We start from the raw sequence: 27,798 nt of genomic DNA on the forward strand, positions 1-27,798 counted from the left end.
ATCCGCATATATACCTACGTGTTCGTCGAACTTTATAATTTACAACTACAGGTGATTCGATAAATTAACTATAAAAGAAAAATAGATTTAATCCGTTTAAATCGAGCACTAAATATATACGAAAATATGCATTCTTTGAATAATTGAAATTAGAAATTTTTTAAACCGATTTAACGAGAATTGAGCTGTGTGCGCAAGACATTTAGAATAAAGCGCGGGCGGACGAAATTGTGACAGGCGACGGATACGATTCGTGATGACGGGGATGGAAGAGAAAGTCTCACTATTCGTATGTCATATACTATATATATTATAATATGTGAAACCAAACAGGATAATAAACGTGGTCGTGTGCGGTGTGAGAGACCACTCGTCTCTATGATAATACAAACGAACGAATAGAACTATCTGGAGATCGAGGAGATCGCGAATTAAACTGTTTACAAAGTAGATGACAAAAGAAATTAGTTAGCTAAATCGGGCGATTTTAGAGTGAAACTATAATACATGAAAGAACAATGAATGAATACGTGAATTTATATCAAGGAATTGCAGCTATCTACCATAATAGCAAACTTTAGGTCTTAGTGAAAATATAAAACATAAACGCCAAATATTGTTCAATTGTTTGCAACAAATGAAATACCTATTTATACAATATATATAGGTAAAATCAATTATAAAATCAATAAAGTGCATAATTGCATGTTTTTATCTATACTATTACAATTCATAATTGAAGTGGAACAATTTCTAAGTGGAGGGGATTTCTAAGATTATATTATAACATACATTACATAAACAATTGCAATATATATATTATATAATATACTTACATATTATATTATTTGTATTATGCATGACAAAAAACTGTAACGATGAAACTTAGTAAATATTGATATGAGTTTTTGGCGGAAAATTTCTGTGAATATTACAATGATACAAACACTACATCAAACAACAAACTCTGCATTAAGCTGAAGCGACCTGTATAACAAGTAAACCTCGCGCATAACTCGGGGATAATAACAGTGATAAACTGATAACTAGCTGATATTTTCTTTTGTTAATTTTTATGAAAATGGACGTCGTTTCATCGTTGCTCGTTTTCTCCACATTATACAGTGGCGTCATTTGGACCGCGCAGGGTATACATTTGCGTATTTAAAATCCAATATTGTAGTAATTTGGCCCACTTTATAAATTGATTGGCCTGAATAATTAATAGTGGTTTGCGCTTAAAGTTGCCATGCGTATTAAAAAAAAATTGAAATAACGTCACTGTCATTATACATGCCGTTCGATTCTTGATCAAACCGTTTTTGTGTCGCAATTCAGAGAAACATTTTTTTTGTATGGTACTATATAGTATAAACTACGCGTCGCTTTTTCTGAATATTATGCAAATTGTCATAAGGTGAGACGTACGTCAAACAGCTGAGTTCACAGCTATCTGTCTACTTTGCCTGTTGTGTTGTTTGCCTTTAATCGTATTCTAATTGATTGTTACAATCATGAAAGTATCAATCATTAATGCATGATCTACCGGGAATCTCCAGAGTTAACCGATCTCAACTTTTGGACACGATAGATGACATAGTTGTGAACCCACTTCAGTTACTTATAAAATATTAAAAAATATACCCACCCAAACGTATTCTATAATATATACGTATAAAATATATTATACAATATACTCTGCAGCAATCGACGCACAGTTGCATTGTCTCTTCGTTGCTATCGAAAATCTACGAGTTATTTTCATTTAAATTATAAAAATGTGTTCATACCTATAACTATCTCAGTAATTTACAAAATAATGTACTACCAATTATACTTATTGAGTTTAATTTAATTTATGGATTTTAAATTTCCATAGTCGTTTAATAAAATTGCGAAGCACCGTATTTTAACATATTAATAAGCATTAATAGTAAATTTACATCGAGAATTATAATACATGTATTATACGACGATGTATAGTAAATGAGAACTTCAACTCTAGCAAGTAAATATATACGATACCATACAGTATACACTATGTCGCACATGTATAGTGAAAAACGGCGAGAAATAAGTACCATGTTCAACGTTGACAAAGGAAGTGCAAACGATTCTAAACGATAATAAGGGCATAACATTATAACCGAATAAAGATCGATATCGATCACGCCGATCGTAGATAATGCACTGTACATGCGGTGACTACAGGTCCTATAATATTATACTGATAGTGTTTCTGCGTGCGCGTGAGACAGCTATAGGTGATAAAAAACAAATAAAAAATGTTAATAACGTTCAAAAGGAAAGTCATAATATACCTACTATTACTGTTTGGCTCAAAGAGATAAAATATGTGATAACGAGAAGGCTGCTGCTACAGAGTCAGCTGAATGATTATAAATACCCGGAGAATCGTATATTATTATTTCCGGACAACAGACGCCATATATCGCCACTTAGCGATGTACACGACCGGAATGCACAGACTTATTATTATTACTCGAAACGGCAATTAAGAGAAGTACGTTGAAACGTTTACCAAGAATTTATCTTGTTTGACCTTCTATCTATTGGAAAATATAAAGAAAAATAGGGCGTAATTAAAGATGTTAGTATACATGTATAAATATAATGCAATGGGTTTAAGAGAACTCCTGGAAGGGTAAAAAAAATGGAATGCAATGACAAATCGTTGAGCTTAATGACAGTAAACAAAGAAACGAATTAAAGAGAGCATATTATTATTATTATAAAATCTTAATGAAACGATCATCAGGTATCTGCAGTATGGATTCCGGTTTAATTAATACTGTCTGTATCAAGCCGTTTCTGTCGGTCAGATTTGCAACAGAAGTTTGCGGAGGCAACGAGAATAGATAGTTATATATATAATTTGATAATTTACCGTTTATCTAATAAATTTTGTCTTGAAAAAACTCTTAGTTAAAACTTGAAAACATCCAACCTTAAAGTGTTTTGTGGTTTTCAAAAACGAAGATTCAATAAAAGTATAATCAATTTCAGTATACACAAGGACAGGGATCAGGGCTCTAGAATTTATAACTTGTATATCCTACAAATAAAATATACGTATCGTAATAATAATTTAAATAGGTAACATTTTTATTATGCATTTAGCTTACACCGCGGGCGGCAGCGGCGGTAGTCAACGCTGTTACGTCCGATAACGAACCATATATTATATATATTATATACGTATTATAATATAGCCGACGCATACTCGGGTCCGCGTTTCGAGGTCGTCATCGCACACGCAACACACAACACACATTATAATATTTTATATTGTCCACGCAATTTGCAAAGTAACACAATATATATGTATGTGTGTGTATGTATGGAAGGAAATCGCGGCACATATGGTTTTGCCGTACCATTATGAAAAAAAAACACTACGAACAAGCCGTTCGAAATCGGTCAACGTGCGCATATTGTACTATTATCATTATTGTTGTATGTGTATTATACTATTATAGTATATTTATCTCTATCTCTCTCTCTCCCCTCCTCTCTATCTCTCTGTCTGTCTTTCCTATTTCTTCTATTTCGTTTCGGGACTGACGGGACTTAGTTTTTTGTTTCGCGATTGCAAAACCCGTTGTCGCCCCATAACGCAGATCGTCACAACATGCGTAAACCAGGGGGTTTCGGATGCGATGTAATAGTTTTTAAAACTCGATAACGGCGTAAAATACCTCAAAAAACATGTTTGTGATAATATATTGTATTATATATAAATAAATTGGAATGCGAGTTCGTATTAATATTTACTACACACTCGTTACAATAATACGTCAAGTATACACTCGTGTATGCATTTGTGTGTATACTCTCCCGCGCACGCATATAGGAGGCAAGTAATAATATAGTGTTATATGCGTATATATAGCACGAGGACCGGCCACGTCTTGAAATCGACTATTGTTTGTTTTCAAGCCGGTGACAACAATCATTCTGATTTCCGACGTACTACTTATATGTACATTGTACGTATATAATATATAAAATAATATGTAATGCATCTGTATGACTATAATAATATTGCGACGATTTATAAACGACGCCGCCACCGTCGTCGCGCCATGGCGCCAAGTACTAACAACGTGTAGCGAATATTATACCGATCCGCTGAAAAACGCTTTCTATAAACGCGAAACGACTCGCGTGCGCGCCCCCCTCTCCCCGACAGAACCGCGGATACCACCCTCCTATCGCGGCACAACATGTCTTATATTGTTTGTTATTATTATATTGTTATATTATTATTTGTTCGTTCTTCGCAAAAACCCGTCATGTACACGGGTAAAGCCTTTCTCCGCGCACGCGTGAGACTTTTCCAAAAAGAAAATAAGAAAATCAAGTACCAACTATATAAATTCACACCTACCTACTCATAACCCATATAATAACTGAGTATAGGTTACACGAATAATGAAATATCACCAATTATTTACTTATTATCATCGTTATATATACCGACAAAATTCATGTACGCATTCCTATGTATATCGTCTACCATTGACGACATTACAGTGTACGCAGTTGTTATTATATATTGTAGTTTATAAAGGTAGCCACTTGAAACAGTAAAATTGAAAACGACAAAAAACAGCGCATACTATGTGACGTAAACCTACGAATTCATTATTGTCGACTCTCTTTCTGTTATGTCTTGTCAGCGTGTATCGTACTGACGATTTTCTCAAAATTGCTGTCCACGTAACATACAACTATGATTATTTATTCTTTGCAAGTTGTAAATATCGTTTATTATGTTTTATTACTATTATACTACATGTTCAGAAAGTAACGCTTAATCATAATAATGATGTAGTATGTTTACCCATCCGCATATGAATTATTGCAGAATCGAAAAAAGTATTACGTATTTAAAATTCAACTAACTATAATATATTTCATTCAATAATATTTCATTTTGTTATAACTCATCAGCATTTTTTTGAAGGATACAAATAATATATTATTGCTGTACAGTAATGTTTTCGTTTTAAATTTAAATATACGGTGATGTCACAGTTATACTGTATATAGTGTATAGTGTATAGTGTATATATATATATATATAGATATACATGTTTTGCACGAATCGTGGATTTATTAGGTATCACATATTCCTACAAATACATAGTATATTATAATATTGTATTGTTGACAGTTGATGACGCTAAATATATATATATTTATAAGGTATAATATTTTGTATTCTATAAACTAAAATCCGATGACTAGTTATTTAGAAGGTTATCGACATTTTACTAATACATACTATAAAATAGTTAAATATAACAAACTGCATGTATATTTTATTGATAATATATTTGTGGGTATAGTATTACATTATTATTGCATGTAATTGTTAAGATATAACAACTTTATGTCAAAAGCTGTTAAAATAATAATAATATAAATATATTTGGTACTTATACATGTAGAGTGTAGACGGAGTGACAGACAAATAATTTTATTTTTTTATATGTGCAATTTATTGTAAAACAAAATTAATTATTATATCGCTGAGCCAAATGTATCTATAGTAGACTCAAAAAAACATCACACCCGCATATATTGTCTCCATCTTATAATCGTACTACATGGCAAATTGATGTCCAGTAGCATCAATTTTGTCTGTTTAGCTTAATTATTAGAGTGAAATAACATATAATCAAACTTAAAGATAAGCTTAAGAACATAATCTGTGTTCTCTTGGCGGTTTTTAACGATACTTAAATTTTTAAATATTAATATTGTACATACTCATAACTTGCTTAAAAATTAAAATACCGTAAACAACCGAGGACACAACATAAATAATGTTCTTATTTTTAAGTTTGATAATAAGCCATTTCACTCAAATATTTAATACTTTAAGCTAAACACACAAAATTGGTTTTACTGAATGGAAACTTAATATGTTGTATACGTTTGTAAGACGGAAACAACACATGCGGGTGTAACGTCCTCTTAATCATTAGTCATTACAGTCTTCAGTGTTGACCTACGCTATAATATTCTACATATTATTATAAAATAGAAAAACATTTACAAAAAGTAATGTTTAAACTTCAATTGTACAGGACTGTGTACTTTCCATTCCTTTTTAAAAAATACTTATAACGATTTAATCAGATTTCGATAGATAAAAATAAAAATATTTTTATACTTAAACAATAATCATCGCCGAGGTAGAAATGTATAAAACTACATTATAAAATTTCGATTTATCTACAAAGATCTAAATCGTGTAATTCCGTACCTCAAATCAGACTATTAAAAACTACGTATTGCATACAAATTATCGTTGCATCATACCTCGTACGTCTATTTCCATGCGTTGTTTGTTATTCGTACATATATCGATATATCAATATATCACACGCATATTCAATGAACTATATTTAATCAATCGTAACCGTAATAAGAAGTTTTTTATCCTTGCCTTATTGCATATTATTGTTTGATGTTCCAAACCGAAAACAAGATGTGACAATATATATATTAAACATTTCGAATTTCACAAATTGTATCACAGTGTAAGTACTTATATTTTTTTATTTGTTATAAAAAGATTCATAATTATATCTACTTTCTTTAAGCAAGCTTACGAGTTATAATGGTGGTAGAGAGTTACAATTATAATATATTAAATTATAAAAATTGAAAATAATAATATTACGAACACATATGAACAGAAATGTACAAGTAATAATACATTATAATAATATTATAAACAAATAAACTATATAGTTTAACAACGTGAATAACCTATTAACAATTTTTTTTATTTAAATTCAACTTTTTAAAATATCCGAAGTTATAGAATACATTTTTTATATATTTATTAGCATCAATTTAAAAAATGTTGGTCCTATAGATACCTTGAGAATTTTTGTCTAAATAATGTTTCAGTGCATACATTTTTTGTATCATATACTCTAATATATTTCTTATAAGTTTATAACATATTATGTTTTTCACGTTCACTTGTAATTTATATTTTTTTATTACTTAAGATGAACAAATAATTATTTACATATAATACATGAGTTATAAATAGTCTATATTAATATATTATTATATACATATAATTATATAAGATATAAGTATTATAAAAACCATCTCGCAAGAAGGGTTATATTATATTAGGGTTATGTTATATTTCTTCATTTAGCCCTATCGTACACAAATTGCTGGCATTAAGTGATTTCGCATGAATACTATATAATATATTATGTATAGTCTTATAGACATATATAGTTACCACTGTACCAATTGTCTAAAGTTTGTATTATTGCGGAAGGTTAATATTATAATAATATTATTACTAAATTCGTGGACTGGATGGAGATTAGATAACTAAAGCTGGATGAATATATATATTATAAACAGACATTAACAGTATGGGCAATACATTTTTTTGCGACGGTCAATAAAATAACATTACGCTATGTACTCCGTCCTAATCGAAAGATAAACGTTTCCATTTATATACAATAATATGATATACATTAAACATAATATAATGTTACTCACTATGCCATTATAAACAAGTGTGTGTGTTGTTGTTAATATTATTGTTATTGTTATTATTATTATTATTATACATAATATATCAGGAACATAGTTATATTATAGTGCTCCAGTGGAATTTAATCGAAAACGCGCGTACATCATATTATCTTGGTTGAAAAATGCGGGCAGATCAAATTATGATTTCTGTTGTACGTTTGTATCGAAACCTGTTTCGCCTGAGTTATCTTAAGTTATTTTTAACAACACATCATAAACGCAATTTTTTTTGTTTTTGACTACATTATAACGACAGCGTTGATGATGTCAAAAGTTATGGACATATGCCATGAATCATTATTATACATCTCGTTTCCTAATAATTACTGGGACGGACGCACTGTCGTACGTTTTTTATCCGGACCACACTGCATTTTCAAATTTATATTCACAAATGCTTATTGCTTATAAATAAATAAAATATTGATTCGAATGCAATGAAACACACGAGACTTGACTTTAAAGTTTTAAAATTGGCCCATTTGGAAAGCCTTTAATTGTCCATCCCTGTTATATTATAGATTGTAAATTCAGTACTCACACTTTTACGCCTTATAATATATCCGATATACCTAGAAGATATACGAATAATGTTAAATAAAATATTCAAAGAAAAATTTGAAAAATAGTTATTAGATAATGAATTATATACGGGGACAAAAATGGCATAATACATTCTGTACATGACATTATATTATTATTTATCTGTTTAGTCACATCTTGGGAATTTCAACAACTACTGTAGGATCGTGCCAAAATCATACAACAATGTACAACATATCGAGACGTGTGATAATCGTATCATGTATATTTTATCCTATATCGATTTTATAATAACGCACATTTTCAGTCGGAAATTTCTTTCGTCGTATTCGTAGACATGATTGTTCGTAGTTGAAAACGGCAATTTAATTAGGTAGCTAATTATAATATAACAGATATACTAGTGCACATATTTTGATTAATAATACCTTATTATACCTATATTACAATTTTTGGTTTACCTTCTAAAATTCGTTACGTAACTCCCATGAATAGTGATTAGTGGATTGTGGACATTTTGGTAAAAAATCCAATGCTGACGCGGACTCCGTTTTTATTATTATTATCATTGTTGTTATTATTGTTATTACCTACATTGGCTACATTAATATATTTGGACGTATAATATAATAAAATAATAATATTACAAGTAGGAATTATAACGAGGCGGATGTTGAGAACTATATACATAATACACAAATATATACACGTGCTCGCTCCTCTACCTACGGTACGAACGAAAAGTATATACCATATACCTATTATACCTATTCAACACACATTTATATATATATATACATATATATATTATGTAACTCGTGCCTGTTGTTATTGGGCACCTACATAGTGTATACCTCTAATTATATGTATAGTGTATACAAATATATTTTAAACTCATCTGAGAACAATTACGTTGCCCTCCCATAATAATATATATTGTATATTTGTATCCGTTTTAAAAATCGGTAAAATACTATCATTTACTTGGCTATCGACACTTTCACAAAACCGGAAAGCTAAGAAAATAGTAATTCACTGTTGTACGTCCATGAAGTATAATAATAATAATAATAATAACCTATATAGTATATTATAATATACATATACGGATGTATTTCAAATGCATAGTAACAATAATAATACGATTGTTTGGTATACATTCTACGTTGTGATATGCTGATATCAATGATATCCTCTTCACCAAGGAACAATATTATGTTGTAACAGTAGCCATCAAAAATAATGATAATGATAATATTAATTGCAATATTCGCGTGTATCTCGGACAATTGGATAGTACCCCTGCACTCTGAAGCATCTGAATTCACGTTTATGTCACGGCCCGCAAAAATATGTGTGAGTTAACAGCAATAAAAGGATTAAGGAATACTATAGAACAGTTATTAATTGTTTTAAAACACTCATGTGCACAATCTTAGTATAATAGTGCTACTAGAAAAATAGACGAGTATTCAATTCTAAAACAAACAAGGAAATCGATCTGCTACTTATAGTAGGTAGCCAGTATAGGTGTCGAATGAATATCGACATTAAGTAGATCACTCAACGATGGATGTGTTAAATTTAAATTCAATGGTAAATCATTCTATACGATGAAAAATGTTTCTGAACAGAGACTGTCAGTTAATATTTCTAAAGATATTTTATCATGTATTTATAATTTATATTACTATTGGTAAATTATTTTTCTATTATTATAGTAATATAATATGGTAGTTTAGAACTTTTAGGTTATATTAATTTAGACCAAAAATGAATCGCATAATATATTATATAATATTTATAATAATAGTATATTACTAGCTATTATTATTAACTAATAAATAAATATAAGTTACAACAATAATTAGAACAAAATAACTTAAATAATTTTTTTTTCAAATATCCAATTTTTAAAAAATTGAAACTTGAATCGATTGTAGAAGAATTGTGCCTATGTATTTTCGATATTTTTAAATTTATAAAAAAACAACTGATGAGGAATCTTGTATTGAATATTCAAGATATTTAACTGAGTATTAAATTATTATCAAAATGAAAAAATGTATAACACAAAAAAATATATTAGTATATTTAATATTTTACTAACTTGGACACTTGGTACTTAACAAAACACATTGTTGTTGTATAATAGATACGATTAAAATCTATACTATTCTCGCTGTTTGTTATTAATACATGTTGATAATAAGAACACTATTCGTATACTTTTACTCAAATATCTTACAACTCTCATCCGAGCACCTATATATTGGTTAAAGTGCATGTCATATATTATAATATTATTATTAATGAATTCGTTATTTTGTACTTTACACTCAGCTAATAATTTATTCATTATTCACGACTACGGAACGAGTTAAGTATTTCGCTGAGTATATCATTTGTGATTGTGAATAGTTCTCGATGACGGATCATATTATAATATGATTATTTTACAGTTTTATTACCGCAGCACTGCTATTCGTTTCTATGCGTGTATACATTTATTTATTTGTTAAAACGAGTTCAAGCTGCAACCGGACATGTCTGACGGGAGTATTTATTATAATTAAAAACAAATTAATACATCATGACAAAAAAACATCAATAAGTATTTATTGGTCCACATTCTTGGAGGTTCCTATAAATTATAATATATTTTCTCATACTTCGGTTTCTTTATTAAACTGCAGTAGCTTATGCAGTTGTCCGCGTTTAATGAATACATTGTTTAATGAATACAAATCAATTTGAATATTATATAGCTGTTTTATTCGTGTCATTACTATGAATTTATTTATAATATTATGTATATTTTAATATACTGCAGCAAATGAATTGCGTCCCGATAATATATTTAACAATTCCACTAATTGCGTCTGATGTAAAAATACATTATTTTCTTTTCTATTTGATTATTTAGACTTAGGACAGTCAATAGCAACATTAAATATTATATTCCTGAAGGTAGGTTAAAATTATTGTTTTTCATCGTTTCGTAATCATGCACATCAAGTATACTGTTTTCGTTGTTAATTCATTAAATTAAAAAAAAAAAAATAAGGTTAGATTATTATAATATTATTTATAGATTGGTAAAAATTTGCAGAATGATACAGTTTTGATATAATTAAAACGTGTTAATTCGTTCATGTCATTAATATTATTTTTTGTATAATTTGAATTCAGGGCCGCAAATAATCGGGATAAAATTAGTATAGTCGTATAAAAAAATCGGGACGCCATTAGTATGTCACTAATCGCAATTTTTATATGGAAGACGCAGTTCATCTGCAGCCTAATATACACGTTGCATGTTTACAAAATAATATTCGCCAATCGGTGTTATTTATACGGTTGACTATTGTGTTCCTTGCACACATTATTCACATTATAATATGCAATATTCAGTGCTTATATTACGGTAGGCCTAAATCGAATGTTAAACATATACTATTGATGGATTGATACAAGCATTAATTTTATGTAACGTTTTATAAATTATAAAATTATTAAAATTGTATATTATGTAGTATGCACCTTTATAGCTACTCTCTTATATTTACTTATTTGTGCATTGTTAATCTATAATATTTTATACAGAATTATAATTTAATACTCACTATAGTATTCGCAGATTAATTTTTGTATAATTATGTATAAAATCAGTCGATCTTTTCATTTTTTAAGTATTAATTTTGATACAATTACCTATTATTAGTGTGTACAATATGTGCATGGTGATGTTATGGTGATTTTTTGCATAATATATTATTATATGCAAGTGAATATGGCGATGACTTAATTCTTTTATTTTGTTCGCCCGTTGGACTTGAGTTTCCTTCATCAAAATGCGTATAATAAAGTGGATTTTTCAATTATTTGTACGTTCTGTAACAACTATATAAAGGGTACTCGATTTATTCGAACCAAACAATATATTTAATAATAAAGATAATAACTCAACGTAGCTACTGAATATTTTTTTAGGCTTCAGTTTTTTAAAAGCCGTTTTTGAATTAAAATTATATTCCGCGATTATTATTAAATTTTTTTTTCAAATATAATATGTAATTGTTGTAATTATTACTATATTATGTCGATACGATTCACTGTATTATAATATATACCTCTATTCTTAGTTTTCTAAATACGCGTCATATCATATTTTTATATTGGGCGACGCGTGTAGCTATATAATATAATATGCCTCTATATTATTATGATGATGGTGTGCATGGTTTTTCACTAGGATAAGAATATTGTAGTTAACGTGTTCTGAATAAAATCTAGATTATAATATTATATACTCCAAATATGATTACGATAAAAACAAAAAATTATCATAAGTCTGACAGTCTTTTTTTAACGTAGGTTGAGGCGCTTTTTTAGAAATCCCGGTTTCGATCATGATGTATAATATTATATCATAGAAATATACGCCACGTGAGGGTTCGATTACACAACATACATTAAATCGTTCCAAATACTCCAAACCAATTACTTTTAATTTATTCATTATACGTCTACTTTAAATATTTTTAATATGATTTTTAAAAAAAATTTCAGACCTCTATTATGCATAATACTCGTATTTAATAGGTATTATAGGTACAAAGTTGAATGAATATTTACGCTGTTAAAAAATGTAAATAACCGGTGTATATAATTACGTATATTAGTTAATAACTTATACACACAGCTATAAGCAATTCTTTATAGTTACTGATCACAGAATAATCATATAGTACATTAGTAGCTTTGATCTATATTGTATATGGTATATCATAGTTTTATAATTAAAAATATTATTATTTGAGAATTCTTCGTATCTTATCAATGAAACCATATTTAAATGAAAATGTGCTTGTTGCGCCCAATATTCTATGTTGTAAGAGCTTTATTAAAATTTAAATGAAAAATAATTTTCCGTGTGTTGCATTATTTCATGAGAATATAGGACTATATGCCACTACACGAGGTTTATATTTTAAAAATCTAAGCGAATATGTTACCGTGTAGGTAGAGTGTTTAAAAATAACTACAAATTTTAATACTAAATTACTATTAAAATAGTACTTGCCTTATACCTATTATAATATAAAGGATTTTAATTTTAAAAAATATTATTATTTTTAATTTAATATAATAAGGATATTATGTATACAATACTACAAATTAAAATGTTTGAATTACAAAATTATAATTGCGCTGTATATTGTATAATGTAATAACGTAAGACTAGTAAGAGCATTTCATATTATTTATGGACTGCAGTTATGAATTTTAATGTTTTGTCCTAATTCTCATTAATTAATACGAAATGGTTCAAATGGCTGTGTTATAATAAGGCGCATAATACAAATCATCTATGCGTTACAATATACAGTATATACACTAATTATTACTCCAGGGAACCACAGTCCACAATAACATTGAAACCCACTTTAATCAGTGCGTAATAGAGTAGGCTATAAAATCCATTACGCCACATTATCTATGAAATAATAACTATTTTCAATCATATTTATTGTGATAATGTAGTATTTACATACTTTGCGGACGAGATGCGGAATACGATAATGATACTGAAATTTTTGATTTTGTTGTCTCAACTCTCAAACATAATACATTTATTTTATTTAAATTCATGGAATATTACTATAGTGTATTTGCTTCGAGTGTAAATACTGTAAATAAAGGATTTTTAAAGCTGTTTATCATAGATTTTCTAATTAAGAAAACACACTACACGATTGTTCGGAACGAACGGGGTAGCTTATCGATATACCTATTTGAATCAATTGTCATAAGTCAATTTTATCGTAACATTTTGAATCTATTATTTATTTGAATTAAAATTGTTTCTTATTAATTAAGTTACTTCAATTGTATAGATGAGATATGATAAAAGTATAAATATTAAATAAACTATATATTTCGTTTATCATAGCTTTGATGGAACCTATTCATTATTCACAAATCCAACTAAGTATTTTTTAAAACATGTGTACTGATTTATATTCGTAGTTCGTACTATACTAAATTATAACACATTATACAATAATAATAATAAATTATACACTTTGCTTTTTAGTGAAACAAAACCCAATCCAGACATTTTAAGTCCACCGTTTATTGGAACATAAAACAGTAATATATAAACATGCACAGTCATTGAGCGATATATTTATTATTTATACATGCTTTTGGCTGCAATAGATACGTCTGCTCAGTAAATTCTGGCATCTTTTCAGTTTTTATTACGAAACTTGTTTAATGATTCCCATGTTATATACTTATATTCGTAACATTTTTTGCGTAAAAGTCATTTCCGCGTTGTGATTTCAACCAATTCAATGATTATTTCATATAAACGGTATACCTGTGAGTGCAGTCGTGATACCATTGGGCACTGTCATTGGTATAGTGGTTAGATTCAAAAATCGGTATCGGTCACAACTCGCCCATGATTTGGTAATATTGATATATTAAATTATTGTATAATAGTAGTTATATTTACGGAGCTAATTATAATCTCGTCTAGTGGCGAAACTAGAAAAAAAATTCGGGGGGAGAGGGTACAACCCCTTATCTCCCCTTGGTTGTGCCACTGATCTCGTCAACAGTATCAATTATTATTCGAAAAATAATCAGTATGGAACAGCTAGGTAGTAGTTGTATATAAATGGCGTATAATGCATTTGATTCATCTCAAAATAATTGAGATTTATGTAACAGACACGAGCATTAATAGTATATATTATACTGTATTGTAAACGTTGTAGTCAGTTGAAACTAATCAAGTAAACGTGACCTCTCTTCAAAAAGTTGTTTTCTATTTTTTGATGGGTACACATAAAAATATATTATTTTTACTATAGGCGTATTATAGTAATACCAGATAGTGCATACTATATTCAGATATTCTTATCTTATATAAGTTATTAAGTTTATAAACCACCTTAAAGTATTACATTTTTGTATTTATATTCCATATATTATGGTCTACAATGTTGTGTTATTTTTTCTTATGCTCACATATTATATTGTCGTCTAAGTACCTATATTTTATTTTTATTTTTTATCGCAGTATTACAATAATTTATATTATCTGAACTAATGGAATAGAAAGTTTAAACAAATGGTGGTTATTTGTTCTGATAGTGTCGATTGTCGTGAAATGAGTCAGGATTATTGATTTTGTTACATATATTTATATTGCTTAATTATATTTAAACATATCAATTTTTATTGTTTAAGAGAAAAGTTCGGATTTCTTTACCATTTACGTTGACCTATAAAAAACAAACCATAGTGGACCTTAAAAATACTTATCTCGTGTTTGTTTTTATAGAGCATAAAAGTAAAATCGACGTTTAGTAAATGTTTACCAATTAGTATTAAAACACCTATAGAAAAGTAATACTGTAGTGACAATTAAAAAAAATAATATGTGTAATCATTTATCATATTAAATTTACTAAAGAACCTTTAAAATTATTTATGCGATGACGTTTAAAGTTATTGTTTACACTGAATTTGAGATTTTCACAAAAAAATCACAGGATTTTCCATTCAGACGATGAAGTTTTTTCAATTGAATTATCTTTATACGTTATACCTATTTTTATTAGTCTATAATTTATATTCGAACAAAAATCAGTATCTACTGGAATTTGGATTTAGAATTTTTTCTGTAACAAACACCGAAAATATAACTTTTGCAGTTTGCCTCTATGCGCTTTCTATACAATAAGTACAGAAGTATATTCCAACAGTCTATTACAAAATAATAAAAACTATAAAACTGAACTGAGCATTTGAGCGTACGTGGATTTCTCCGGAATTCCATGCCTACAAGCTTATTATGACTACTGCAGTACAGATCGAACATTGCAACTCGTAGCATATCATATTTGGATTTCAGTTTACGATCTTAACTTCAATAATATAGGCCATATAATATTATATTATTAAAAAGATTGTATACTACCTACTCAAAAGCGAAAATCACAATGTCTACACTGTTGTGCTGCAGGTGTTTTTGCTTGTATATTTTATCAATGTGCCAACATCCCAAAAATAAAGACCATGAAAAAAAGAGTGGACCACCGTGCTTTTCTTTAGGCCCACCCGTGCAAGAACGTTAAATAAAATGAAATGATTTATCTTACATTTTTTTCTATCAAATGGCATAGGTATCTGACCCCTTTAAATGTGAAAACCGAAAACGGAATTTATTCGAATAGTCTCAAACGTTGACCGAGTAAAATAGCCGAAGGGTGGTCCGTCCGTAGATACCATGCGTGTACGGCGATCCGGCATCTACACGATTTTTTGTCGCGTGATGGGTGGAGGGTCGGTCTAGGCCGACCGCAAGGCCGAACTACCGGCACCTGCGCGTATAAACACCGCCGCGGTGGTGGTGATATTCGCGAGTTGCGCGTACACGCGTTGTGCACCGCTCACCGCCAGTGAGCGCGCGCGCACACAACAGGTATGCAACAACTATAATATTATTATGTATAGTAAATAATAATAATATTATTATTATTATAATGGTGCGGGGGCACACGCCGCCCGTTTCACGTATGCCATTCGGCGGCGGCGACGGGTCCACATACATACGCGCGCGCGCACCCACCACCATCACTACCATCGCGCGCGCGCGCACACACACATACACATGCACATATGCGCGCGTTTGAAACCGAGCAACGCGACGACGACGACGGCACCGTCGCAGACCGCAGTCAGTTTCGTTACGAGCGCCGTTACGTCCGGTTTGTACGTCGTCGTCGTCACCGTCAATCGCCCCGCGCGAACCGGTTGCCGTCCTTCCGCCCGCTCGTCGTCAGTGTCGCCTGCGCAAGCGGTGTTCGTACGCGCCCGCCGCACATTTAATACGATATCTTCGCCACGGGATTCAAGTGCGCGAGTTAAGGATATTATAAAAATTTTGTGTACGTTTTGGATAACCCGCAGCCGCACTATGGATGGCCGCAGACCTTAGGTAAGCGAAGCTTCTCCAATTATTGGATATTTCGTTTTTATTATCGTTTACGATGGGCATTGATTTTTTAACGAGTCCAATCGACTAGGATCGATCGATCGGTCAATCGGGAGATCAGTCGGTCAATCGGGGTCGGTAGGCTATGTGCACCTATATAGGTATATACCTAGCATTAGTCTCGCTGCCGGCACGCGTGCGCCCATTAAATTATCATTTTCTCCAACGTCTTCTCGTCCCGTTTTGCCTAAACCGCATTCCTCCGTTCCTCCGACTTGGCATACGTCCGCGGTCACCGCCTCGAGATCCATTTGAACAACAGAATCCTTTGAGTATAGTGTGTGTGCATGTGTGTGCCGGAGCAACCACATATGTTCCAGACGATCGCGAGTTTTATGACCAAATCGATTAGTCATACAGAACGATAAATTACAATACGTTATGTGCGTAGTGCGTGTGTTAAAATCTCCAGACAATGACGCACGTTGTTTTCATAACCTTCTCTCGAGGAGAATTATTATCGAAACTTCGTTTCGTCAATATTTAAGTACGTGTGTACATTATTATTCCATAGAATGTGCGTACCTATAAAATAGTATATATATATATTATGCCGTAGTCATTCGTATATGGGATTTTAATAATGATGATATTATTGTCGTTTGGACGACAATACGTTTGATATAATATTATACCTTACCGATTTTTGAATGTTTTTTCTACACTTGCTAACTTTTTACATGTGTATATAATAATATCATATTATACTTGGCAGTCGGTTGAATCCTGCCGGCGCCTAACCACTCAACCTATCATCTACCAATTTCGACGAGAGTGTATCCGATGTGTGATGCATTGTTACCATTCGGGTTATGCAGTTTATCAGTTAAGCTCTCTATGTAGTATCTTGTACAGTTGTACCATGCATATACTATATACAAATGCTGTTGAGCGTGGCGAATATAAAATAATTAATTTAATCGACAAAGCAAAGCCTTGTTGGAGTAGTTGGTGCGAGTGGTGGACAAGTCACGCCTTACAATAAAATTCCCCTTCGCCCAGATAGGGTACTGCAACTAAGACATGGGCACACAGCTGTACTTTTTTAATTAGAGTCTGTAATAATATGTAATCATTAATAATATAACAACCCGATGACCGAGATGAGTAACAATAGTTTCTGTTTTAAATTGATGTCTCGTCAATGAACGAATAATTAGTTTCAAAATCTACTTACTCGTGTATCGCGGTAGTGTGAGTAATGCGTGTGTGTCGAAATTATTATTCATGGCGCGTTCGCACGTATATAAAATTAGTAGCATTACGTATCGTACTCTTATCATCATTTATAGGAAAGCTAGGTAGGGGGGGGGGGGAGAGTTCAAAAAAATAATAAAGCATATCGAAACACATCGATCATGCATTCGGTATCCAAAGAATGTGCGTTGACCGTTTGCGCTCCGTGCAAGAGATCAGTCGGTATTTTCAGACAATGTTACCATATTACATATTACGTAGGTTACCTATTACGAATTTACTTGAAGATAAAGAAATATTTATTCTGTCCCTTTTTACTCTCTTCTGAAATATTGTTGTTGTCGTCCTTCCTCTAATCCTCTATAACGATTGTACTATCGTCCTGTGAAAAATTAATATCTCAACACATCGAACCTTAGATAATGTGGTGGTGGACCATTTGGCTGTATACGACTGGATGATATTTATGGGATTCCACAGAGTCTACCAAGTGCTTCTGGGTCGACCGTGTCAATTGTTGCGGCGATCCTTTTTTTCTTTCTTCTGCGTTCTTGTCCCCCCTCATCACCTACAGGTCCCTTTCCGTGTGTTCCGTCTATTGAATAGCTCCGAATTCCTGTCTTCTTGCTTTTGTGTATCAGCATTGGTATATTCAGATACCAACCGTATTGATAGAGAGAGAGAGACTGCGTGCGTGCAAAGATCACGGGGCGCATACTCTCCTTCTCCCCCGCCCTAAATCCTAACACACATACCGATCCAACGTACACGTATCCGTCTTCTTTTTCTATATATGTTAATACAAAATGAAATATTCTATTATGGTTTTCATTCAATAGGTTTCGTGTGAAACCGATGATTATTAATTATTATTAAATATATAACATAATAAACACTATTTGATATTTTAACATCCTAAATGCAGTGGAATTTGAAATTGTTATAATGTTAAATGTATACATTATTTCGATTATATCCTTCGGCGATTGATTTGTACGCGTATAATGTATATATTGTACATGTATGACTTGAAGTACTGTAGCCAGAATATTTTTTCTGAGGGACCGCGGAACACTTTTTTTCTAGTTTTTTCAATGCTAGAATATCTACATATCACTTATTACTCGTATTTTACGACCCTTTGACAAAGAGCCTTTGTTCATTAATTGTTTACTACACATCTACTCTTTACTTATGACTGTATTATTATGTTAATAACTACTTATAGTATATACTTAGCATAGCATTGTATGTATTAACATTATTGTAAACCTTAGATTAATATATGTTGTAAGCATTAAATTTTATTTTTAATTCGAATATTTTACTAACAAAAATACAAATAACTTTTAACTATTATAAACATATAATAAAATATAAAACAACCCATAGCTGACCTGACCTTAAACAAATTAAATAGCTAAAAATAAAGGAGATTATTATGAGCAACTAAACGAATTTAAAATAATTTTAAATGACTAAAAACATAACAAACATCGCAGTTTGTACACGAAGTTGCGATAAACAATTGACTGTGCGACGGCTTGTATTCGTAGTATCCGTACGATGTACATACTAAATGTATGACAAATAAAAATAATAAGTAGTTTAAATTATAACGTTTTAGGAATTTTGGTTACACTCATTATCTTTACGTATGTGGTACTTTAATTAGGTTTGTACAGTGTGTGGCGGGCACCCTATATTTATAAATAAATATTGAAAATAACGATGATATTTAATTCGATCATTTATTTTAACATCATGCTTAATGCATAATCATTACATTTCGGCATTTATGAACACAAACTACAAATAATTTATTTAAGATTTACTTTGAATTATATAACTTTTAAGAAATTTCTGTACACTACAATAGGTACTACACCACGGTGAAAAATAATATTATGGGAGGAGGAAAGAACACGTGCCTCTAGTACCTCTAGCTACTGACTGTTCTGCACTGCATGTATGATCAGAGAACGAATGCGACTGTGTCATGGTATAAATGTGTAGCCCCGTTGATTGGTTTCTATCTACTGTTATAGTGAGTCGACCGGGATGTCAAGACTGCAAAATAGTACCTATATTATAATAATATACACCTCGTGGTAATATACCTAATTTGTATACGAATATACATATAGATATTTATATTTTAATGGAAACTTCTTTTCCATAATATTCAGTATATTATATACCAACCGCTGCCGTCACGAGGCTTATGGCTGTGGTTTTCCATCAGATATATCGTCTTAAACCCTATGGAACGCGTCCTGACCACTAAATTTCTGGTCACGAGCCAACAGTGTTTTTTTTTTTTGTTCACTTTGATAACGTCACTGCACCATAATATATCTGTATACCTTGTGCAACTCAAGATATTGTGCAACGCGTAAGATTTTTGGCAAACAGTCGTTTCGTGTATGCTACGTTCGTTACTATAAATCGTTTATTATTATAATACTGCCCAGTTGTTGCAAGTTTTTAACGGAACGTCGGAACGCAACCGTAAAATAATATTTCGATATTAGGATTTTTCAATTAACCAGTCGTGCGTTAACCTCGTTCAATTGATTCGTTTAAAAAAGGAATATATAAATATATAGTAAGTTATGATGTGTACCAGTTCAAGGTCGTTGGCATTCTGACTGGCCGGTGGTAATCTATCAACGTTTCTCAACGGCCGCCGACGCCGCCACCGCTACTATATTTTTAATCTGGTTTCTCGAGAAAGCAGAAGTCTTCTTCCAGACAAGGTCGCGTATTAACATGATTTACATAAATTAAATATTAAAGTAATATATGTATGGTATATTAAATTGCTACTCCTGTTGTTACATATATAATAATGTCCATCCGATGGTAGAATCCAAATTTTGGTAGGTATTAGCCATTAGGCCATAATAACTACCGGGTGTGCGATAATATTTACTATATGCTAGGGTGAAAATTATCGTTCAATGTTAATGCGTATCGTGTTCTCGTGGTCACTCGGTAGGCGCAGATGTTAACCCCTATACAGCCGACGTTCGCCGGTACATGCCTAACATCTGCCAGATCCAGCTGCGTTACGACGACAATCGAATGTGTATTTTATACTAAGTACACATTTTTAACTTGATCAAAGCTACGCTATATCGGTCTAGCCTCCCCTCAACAATCCCCTTTCATTATCAATATAATACTATTATAAATAGCCGCATAGGTGTTTGCATATTTTCAAAGGCGATAATATCAGTTTTGCTTCAATATTGATCTAACTCTGATAGAATTTAATCTATTTTGTATTTTTCTACCATTCCATGTATAGTTCATATATGCGCATTTTATATTAACTGTGAAGGCTAGCATTCGATTTTCTGCAGCAGCAGATTTGTTGATAGTTTTTATATACGCGAACAAGGCGCGTGCTGTTTACAAATATTTGTATAATTTGCGCAAGTGAGCAGAAAATAGTACAGTTAGGATGAGAAAATTATTGTTTTGTTTGGGTTGCACAGATATAGATTTAAACGACGACTGCGATGTATCTCTGTAGCCCAAACACAATGCGGCGATGCCCACTCATCACGACCTTTTCGTCTATAAGGACTGAGAGGTCGAGACTGCTCGTCGTGATGGGGTCTGTAATGACTGAAGATCGTTTTTTTTTAAATTTATTTTTAACGCGTACGTTGTAAATTTTAGCGTGTCCCGTTATATATAATCGTTCTTAGCATACTGCAGACCATTGTTTGAGAGTCCGTACAGTTATTATGGCCAAAAGCTTATAATCTAGTGTAAAACGTACAGTGTATAGATAACACTACCTACTGTTGCTACTTACTACAGGAACTGTCACGCGAGTCGAGCCATATACAGTTTCCTCTTTTTTTTTTATGCAGGCCGACCGCGAACTCGTAGAAGTGTAGCACACCTGTTACCCCGGATATTGTACCTACTGAAACTTCGTGACTCGAAAGTGAGGGTAGATTAATTGACTGTCGAGTGTATATCCTCTGATTGTCTCTTAGTCTGTTTTGCTAATTTATGTAATTTGTTTACCGAGTAGACTGACCGCAACTTTCTTCTTTACGAACCTACACAATTTTATAAAAGTACAACTGCACCGCGATACTTATTATACGTCAGTCGTATCGCTAAACGCTAACCTTCAGACGCTTCGTTATCAATATACTTACATATACTATTATCGTAGTATATATCATGAGTTTAATGACAAGAGTCCTTGACAATTAGTATTTTATTCGCTGTTATCAAAACTATAGTGGTGAAAATTGCACGTTATCTAATTGCTACCTATTTAATAGCAGTGGTGGCTGTGAACGAAAGGCCGAAGTGTGGATTATAAATCGCGCTTAAAAACACTGTCGGGTGAATTGATCACAATAATATAAGCGAGACATTGCGAGAGTAGGTATAATGCAACAATATTATGTTGTGTGTATGATTTACAATCCGCATTAATGTAAGTCCCTAAAGCTAGCCAATAGAGCATGAGAAAACCTTGAGCCGAGTGTACGCGTATGTCTATACATAATATAATATTTTATATTATTTCACAAGCTCGATTTGCATCGCGCGCTATCGTTGTTATTATATTGTACCGTGCACAGGTGCATTGTCTTTGGATCGAAAGTGTTTCGATAATCGCGTTTTCAATAAATATGTATATAATATAACCAACTATGATTTTATATTGTTATACGTTTATCGCCAGTCGAGATTTTCAATTGTATGTCAATATTTGATTTTTGATCTTCTAACCTCCGCTGGGTCCGCTATAATATGCATAGTATATTATAATGATGGCAAGCGCTCGTGACGTGGCGTATAAGACACAATACCCATACTACAATAGGTTTTGCAATACATTTTGACCCGGAGATAAATGACAACGGTCACAGCGTAGGTACCAGCTATATAACGTTAATTGACGACGTAGGTATATACCGGAGTTTTCGGCATTATACGTAGGTACTAGTGTACTACGCGTCACCTGTCCGAATTATATAATAAAAATAATAATATTTTCTTAGACGTTTTGAAACCGCGGTCCTGGTAAATTGTACATACACACCACAGCTATTATATTTACCTACCAATATTTATACATATACCCACTCGCCGTCGCGGAAACGGGTCATGATGATGGAAACGCCGCAAATGTCCGCCCAGAACCGGTCCGGTGTATTATATTATATATTACGTGTAGTATAATATGGTATATGTATACGTGTATATTATATAGAAGGGAGGAAAAATCGTTTGATTCGCGCGATTCGCACCGCGAATTGAATTTCGTGCTGACTTGACGTTAACGTATTCCGTGCTGCAACCTTGACTTATGTATGTGACAAACCAGTACCTCGGTAAAGGTTTAAGCGGCGGAGTCTTAGCTGCAGCGGTTCTATATATGCACTCACATATATAAGCGATGCACGATGTATATATAGTGGTATACGGCGGGTGAGGCATGCGGGGCCTGCAGATTACGTCGTCTTCCTGATAACAAGACGCGCGGCGTTTTATTAACATTGACATTTAATAATAATAATAAAAATACGGAATAAGTTCAAAGACCTGCAGCGGCTGTACGGGAAAACGATTATTTTTGTTGGATAAATATTTTTTTCCATTCCATTTCTTTCATTCTCTTATCCTCAGCGGGTATAAAATATATACCTATAAACATTCGCCGCAGCCCCCGGAGGCAAACTCGTTTTTAAACAGAATTCGAAGACGGCTGCTGTACTAGCGCTCTCGTGTCCTGCCTGTAGACTCATAGGTCGGTATACATCCTCGTTGATACTTGTAAAAAAAATAAATAGTGATTTACCAATCATGTTTACTCTCACTTTTCCTTTAATGATGAATTCAATCAAAATTTTATTTTTTGAATTTTTAAATATACTTACTCAAAAACCATATTTTATAATATTTGAATTTTTTGTATCCATTAAATAATTTATAGTCGAAAAAAGGGGGTTCTCATTTTAAAAAAAAACAACAAAAGTTAATATCTATCTCTACAGGACACTCATTAAGTAGTATAAAATAATTCGAAAACATGGTCTAAGTGTATTTCCAAAAATCAGATTTTGAATAACTAAATTATTGATGAAACATTTACGGGGTAAGCAAGCTTAGTAATTACCTTGTGTAATTATATATATATACATATGTGTGTGTGTGACGTGTGTGTACTTAGATACAAGACGCCAACACATTGCCGCTTGAACGATTATAATGCGTGTACACTGTACATATGTATAATGTGTATATAATATATAATATACATAGGTATGTCTAGATTTTTGCAGTCGTACAGGAATATATCTTGTTTTTTAAAACGGATTTACGATTGAAATCCATCATCGTCCTGAGAATGATGATCGGCCCTAATGGTCTATCGAGGTCATAGGTATTTTTTCTTCAGTACAGCATAATAAACGTTGCCGCCGCGACGTTCAAATCAAGAAACGCGGGTGTACTTGCATGAGGTATTATACTGGTAATATTATATATTATTATTTACTAGTTGTGTATTTCCCAGACGTATAAATGTATAATACAATATATCATTTAGGTTAGGTTATATATATATATAAATAAATATATAATATAGATTAGGTGTTAGTGAAGCCGAATTATACATTTTTTTAAATTCAAGACATTTATGTTGGAAATTATTATAAAACTACGCCAACAAGGGTATTTTTACACTGGTAGTCCTGTAAGAGTTCGCACATTCATTTTTAATTAAACGAGATAGTCAACGGAAATTCGGAAAAAGAGAGGTCCATGTGTGTGCCAAGTATACCGAGATTCTTATAGTATAGATAAAGATGTAGGTGCTACAACTATCCGCCAAAAATCCGGTACTTGCTGCTGCATATTTTATATTATTTGTACCTATATAGCGGGAGGCGAGCTTATCCGAATTACGCTGTAGGGTATACGACTCGTTATACATTGTAATATGCATATTGCACGGCGTCATATAGTCATTTATGCTAATCACTGTCGTCGTGTTGCGTATAATATTATCTATTTGCACTGGTACATAGAATGCTGTTATTATAAAATTATGCGTCTGTTCGATGGCGAGTGTGTATGTTTGGTATATGTGTAAATACAACGGTCCACTGTATCAGACAGTAGGTGTATGGGTACACGTGACAAAAGCAGTCACGATTTCACCTCGACCGGTATATAATGTGTATAAACGCTATATTATATCACACATAAATATATATTATTATTGTACATTTAACGCTGTCATTTTTCTATTATTATTATTATTTTTTTTTTGTCTGTCGCCTCGCGGACGCGCAAATAACGATAATATAATATTTATCATTTATTATGTACGACCTGTCCACCGACGAAGACGTGAAACGAACGACTTGTCTTGTCGATGCAGTCCTCCGATGCACACGGGTGCGCAGGATCCGATCGTGACAATTTTTAGACAGGGTTGTTTGGGTGACACTCGCCATTATGTACGTGGTTGGGTACTAGTTGTATAGTTATATATATATAGTTGTAGTTGTGTTTCATAAACTCGTATACAGACAAACCATTGAAAAACCGTTTGTATCGTTTTCTCATTTGTCATCGGTCTCGCACGACTTATATATAAAATATACCATTATCATTATATTATTGGCCCGAATTACTTTAGTGTGTGCTCTCGTCAGTATGCTTGCGTATGTGTTTGTGCTTTCCAGTCGTGCTCCGTCGTCATACAGCGAACACACTGTCACAGCGCCGCCATATGATCGCTAAAAAATTAATTTTTTTTACGCTTGAACAAATATGTGATCGCGGACCCTCCGCGGGAGTGCTATACCTCATCGGATATTATAACGATATCGCCTGGCAATTATTTTGTGGTTATTTTATTATTATTGTCGTCGTTGTCGTCACTCGTCGTATATTACATTGTGTATAATCTTTAAGCAAAAATGTTTACGTATTTTATTATGTGGTGTGTGCGCTGTAGGTTATAGTTGGTATTTACGTACGAGTACACGGGATTGGCATGGACCGAGAATCTGCGGCATCGAAACCGGAATTCCCTTTGTCGGTTCGACGATACGCGATGGTGCGTTTATATTATATTATATTAAATTATATTTTATTTTTATTATTATTAATATCGATAGTTGCACACACACCGCGTTAAGTGAGTCATTAATGATTTTTGTTATTCTTCAACTTTACACACGCTCGCGCGCATTCGACGCTTGTGCCGCGTGGCGTACACTATGACTGTGTCTGTGTGTATGAGTCACCGCTGTGAGTCTTAACCGAATGCGGTGGATATTTCACCTTGACGCGGTCGCATACAGTATTATGTTGATAGTTGATACGCTGTACAATATATTATATTATAGTGATATTATTGTTATTTATTGCAGCGGCAGACCCTTAGGGCCTCGCCACACAGAGTCGTCTATGAGACCTTTATTTTTATGGAACACAGAAATCCATTATTGTTTATTTTATATATACGATCGAACGGATATTCTTCGTCGATTAATCGTCTTTTAACGTTTCATTTGAGCCATACACACTCAAATACCGTATCATAAGATAATACTATTATATATTGTATTGGTAGGTACTTAAAATATTTCCAACTCACTTTTATAAGTACCGCCGCACACCCTTATCCGTCCGATTAATAATAATAAACCGCTATCATCACGCATCCTTCAATTGTGAGAGGTACACTACGACTTCGTTGATTTCATTATGCACTTTACGCTGACAGTTTCGTTTAATACGTTGGAGTACACAACAATATTATAATAGTTTTATATTGTACTGCTAATTGCTATACGTTAAGACCGCGGTCAATATAATATTGTGTATTTGTTTTCATTGAATTTTCGAATTTCGTTGTAATTTTTGTTATTATCACCGTGTGGAGTGTATACGTACTTTTCAGTGTATTATTTTAGTAGCCATAGATGAATATAGTGCGTTTGATTTTATGACCTGTACATTTTTTAAAGTGTTAATTAGATAGACTTATCTTTATACACGAGTCGTTGAATTCCTGGTATGCATATATACACATACGCGCTACGGTTATATTCCGTTTGGTGTTCCAAAACGAGTAATAAGAAATTCGTGTTCGCTATTTTACGGGTTGTATAGTATAATAATAATAATTTTAAACATATATTGCACGAATGAAACGTTCATCCCGGTCCACTAGCACGTGCTCGGCCGTCCATGTTCGACGGTTTTAATAACAAATAACAATCATATTATGTATATAATATAAACAATACATACCTTCCATGTTATTTACGAGGCGCCATCCATATAAGATCCGCGTACAATACAATATT

The 27,798-nt window shown here is 32.2% G+C and overlaps 1 protein-coding gene across 4 annotated transcripts in view; it reads left to right on the plus strand.

Annotated features, from left to right (window-relative positions):
• Positions 1 to 27,798, plus strand: part of LOC132917307 (protein Shroom) — a 184,405-nt gene that overhangs the window by 66,658 nt on the left and 89,949 nt on the right. Inside the window, exon 1 of one of the 4 annotated variants that reach the window (XM_060978000.1) lies at positions 16,903 to 17,173. The exons of the other annotated variants lie outside the window; for them this stretch is intronic. Within the exon in view, the coding sequence (XP_060833983.1) occupies positions 17,157 to 17,173 (17 nt within the window). The 5' untranslated portion in view covers positions 16,903 to 17,156. Of the gene's footprint in view, positions 1 to 16,902; positions 17,174 to 27,798 lie in introns of those variants that run through there. 4 annotated transcript variants of the gene reach the window in all.

The sequence above is a fragment of the Rhopalosiphum padi genome, chromosome 1 (genome assembly GCF_020882245.1).
Source record: "Rhopalosiphum padi isolate XX-2018 chromosome 1, ASM2088224v1, whole genome shotgun sequence".
In the NCBI taxonomy this organism is placed as follows: Eukaryota; Metazoa; Arthropoda; class Insecta; order Hemiptera; family Aphididae; genus Rhopalosiphum; species Rhopalosiphum padi.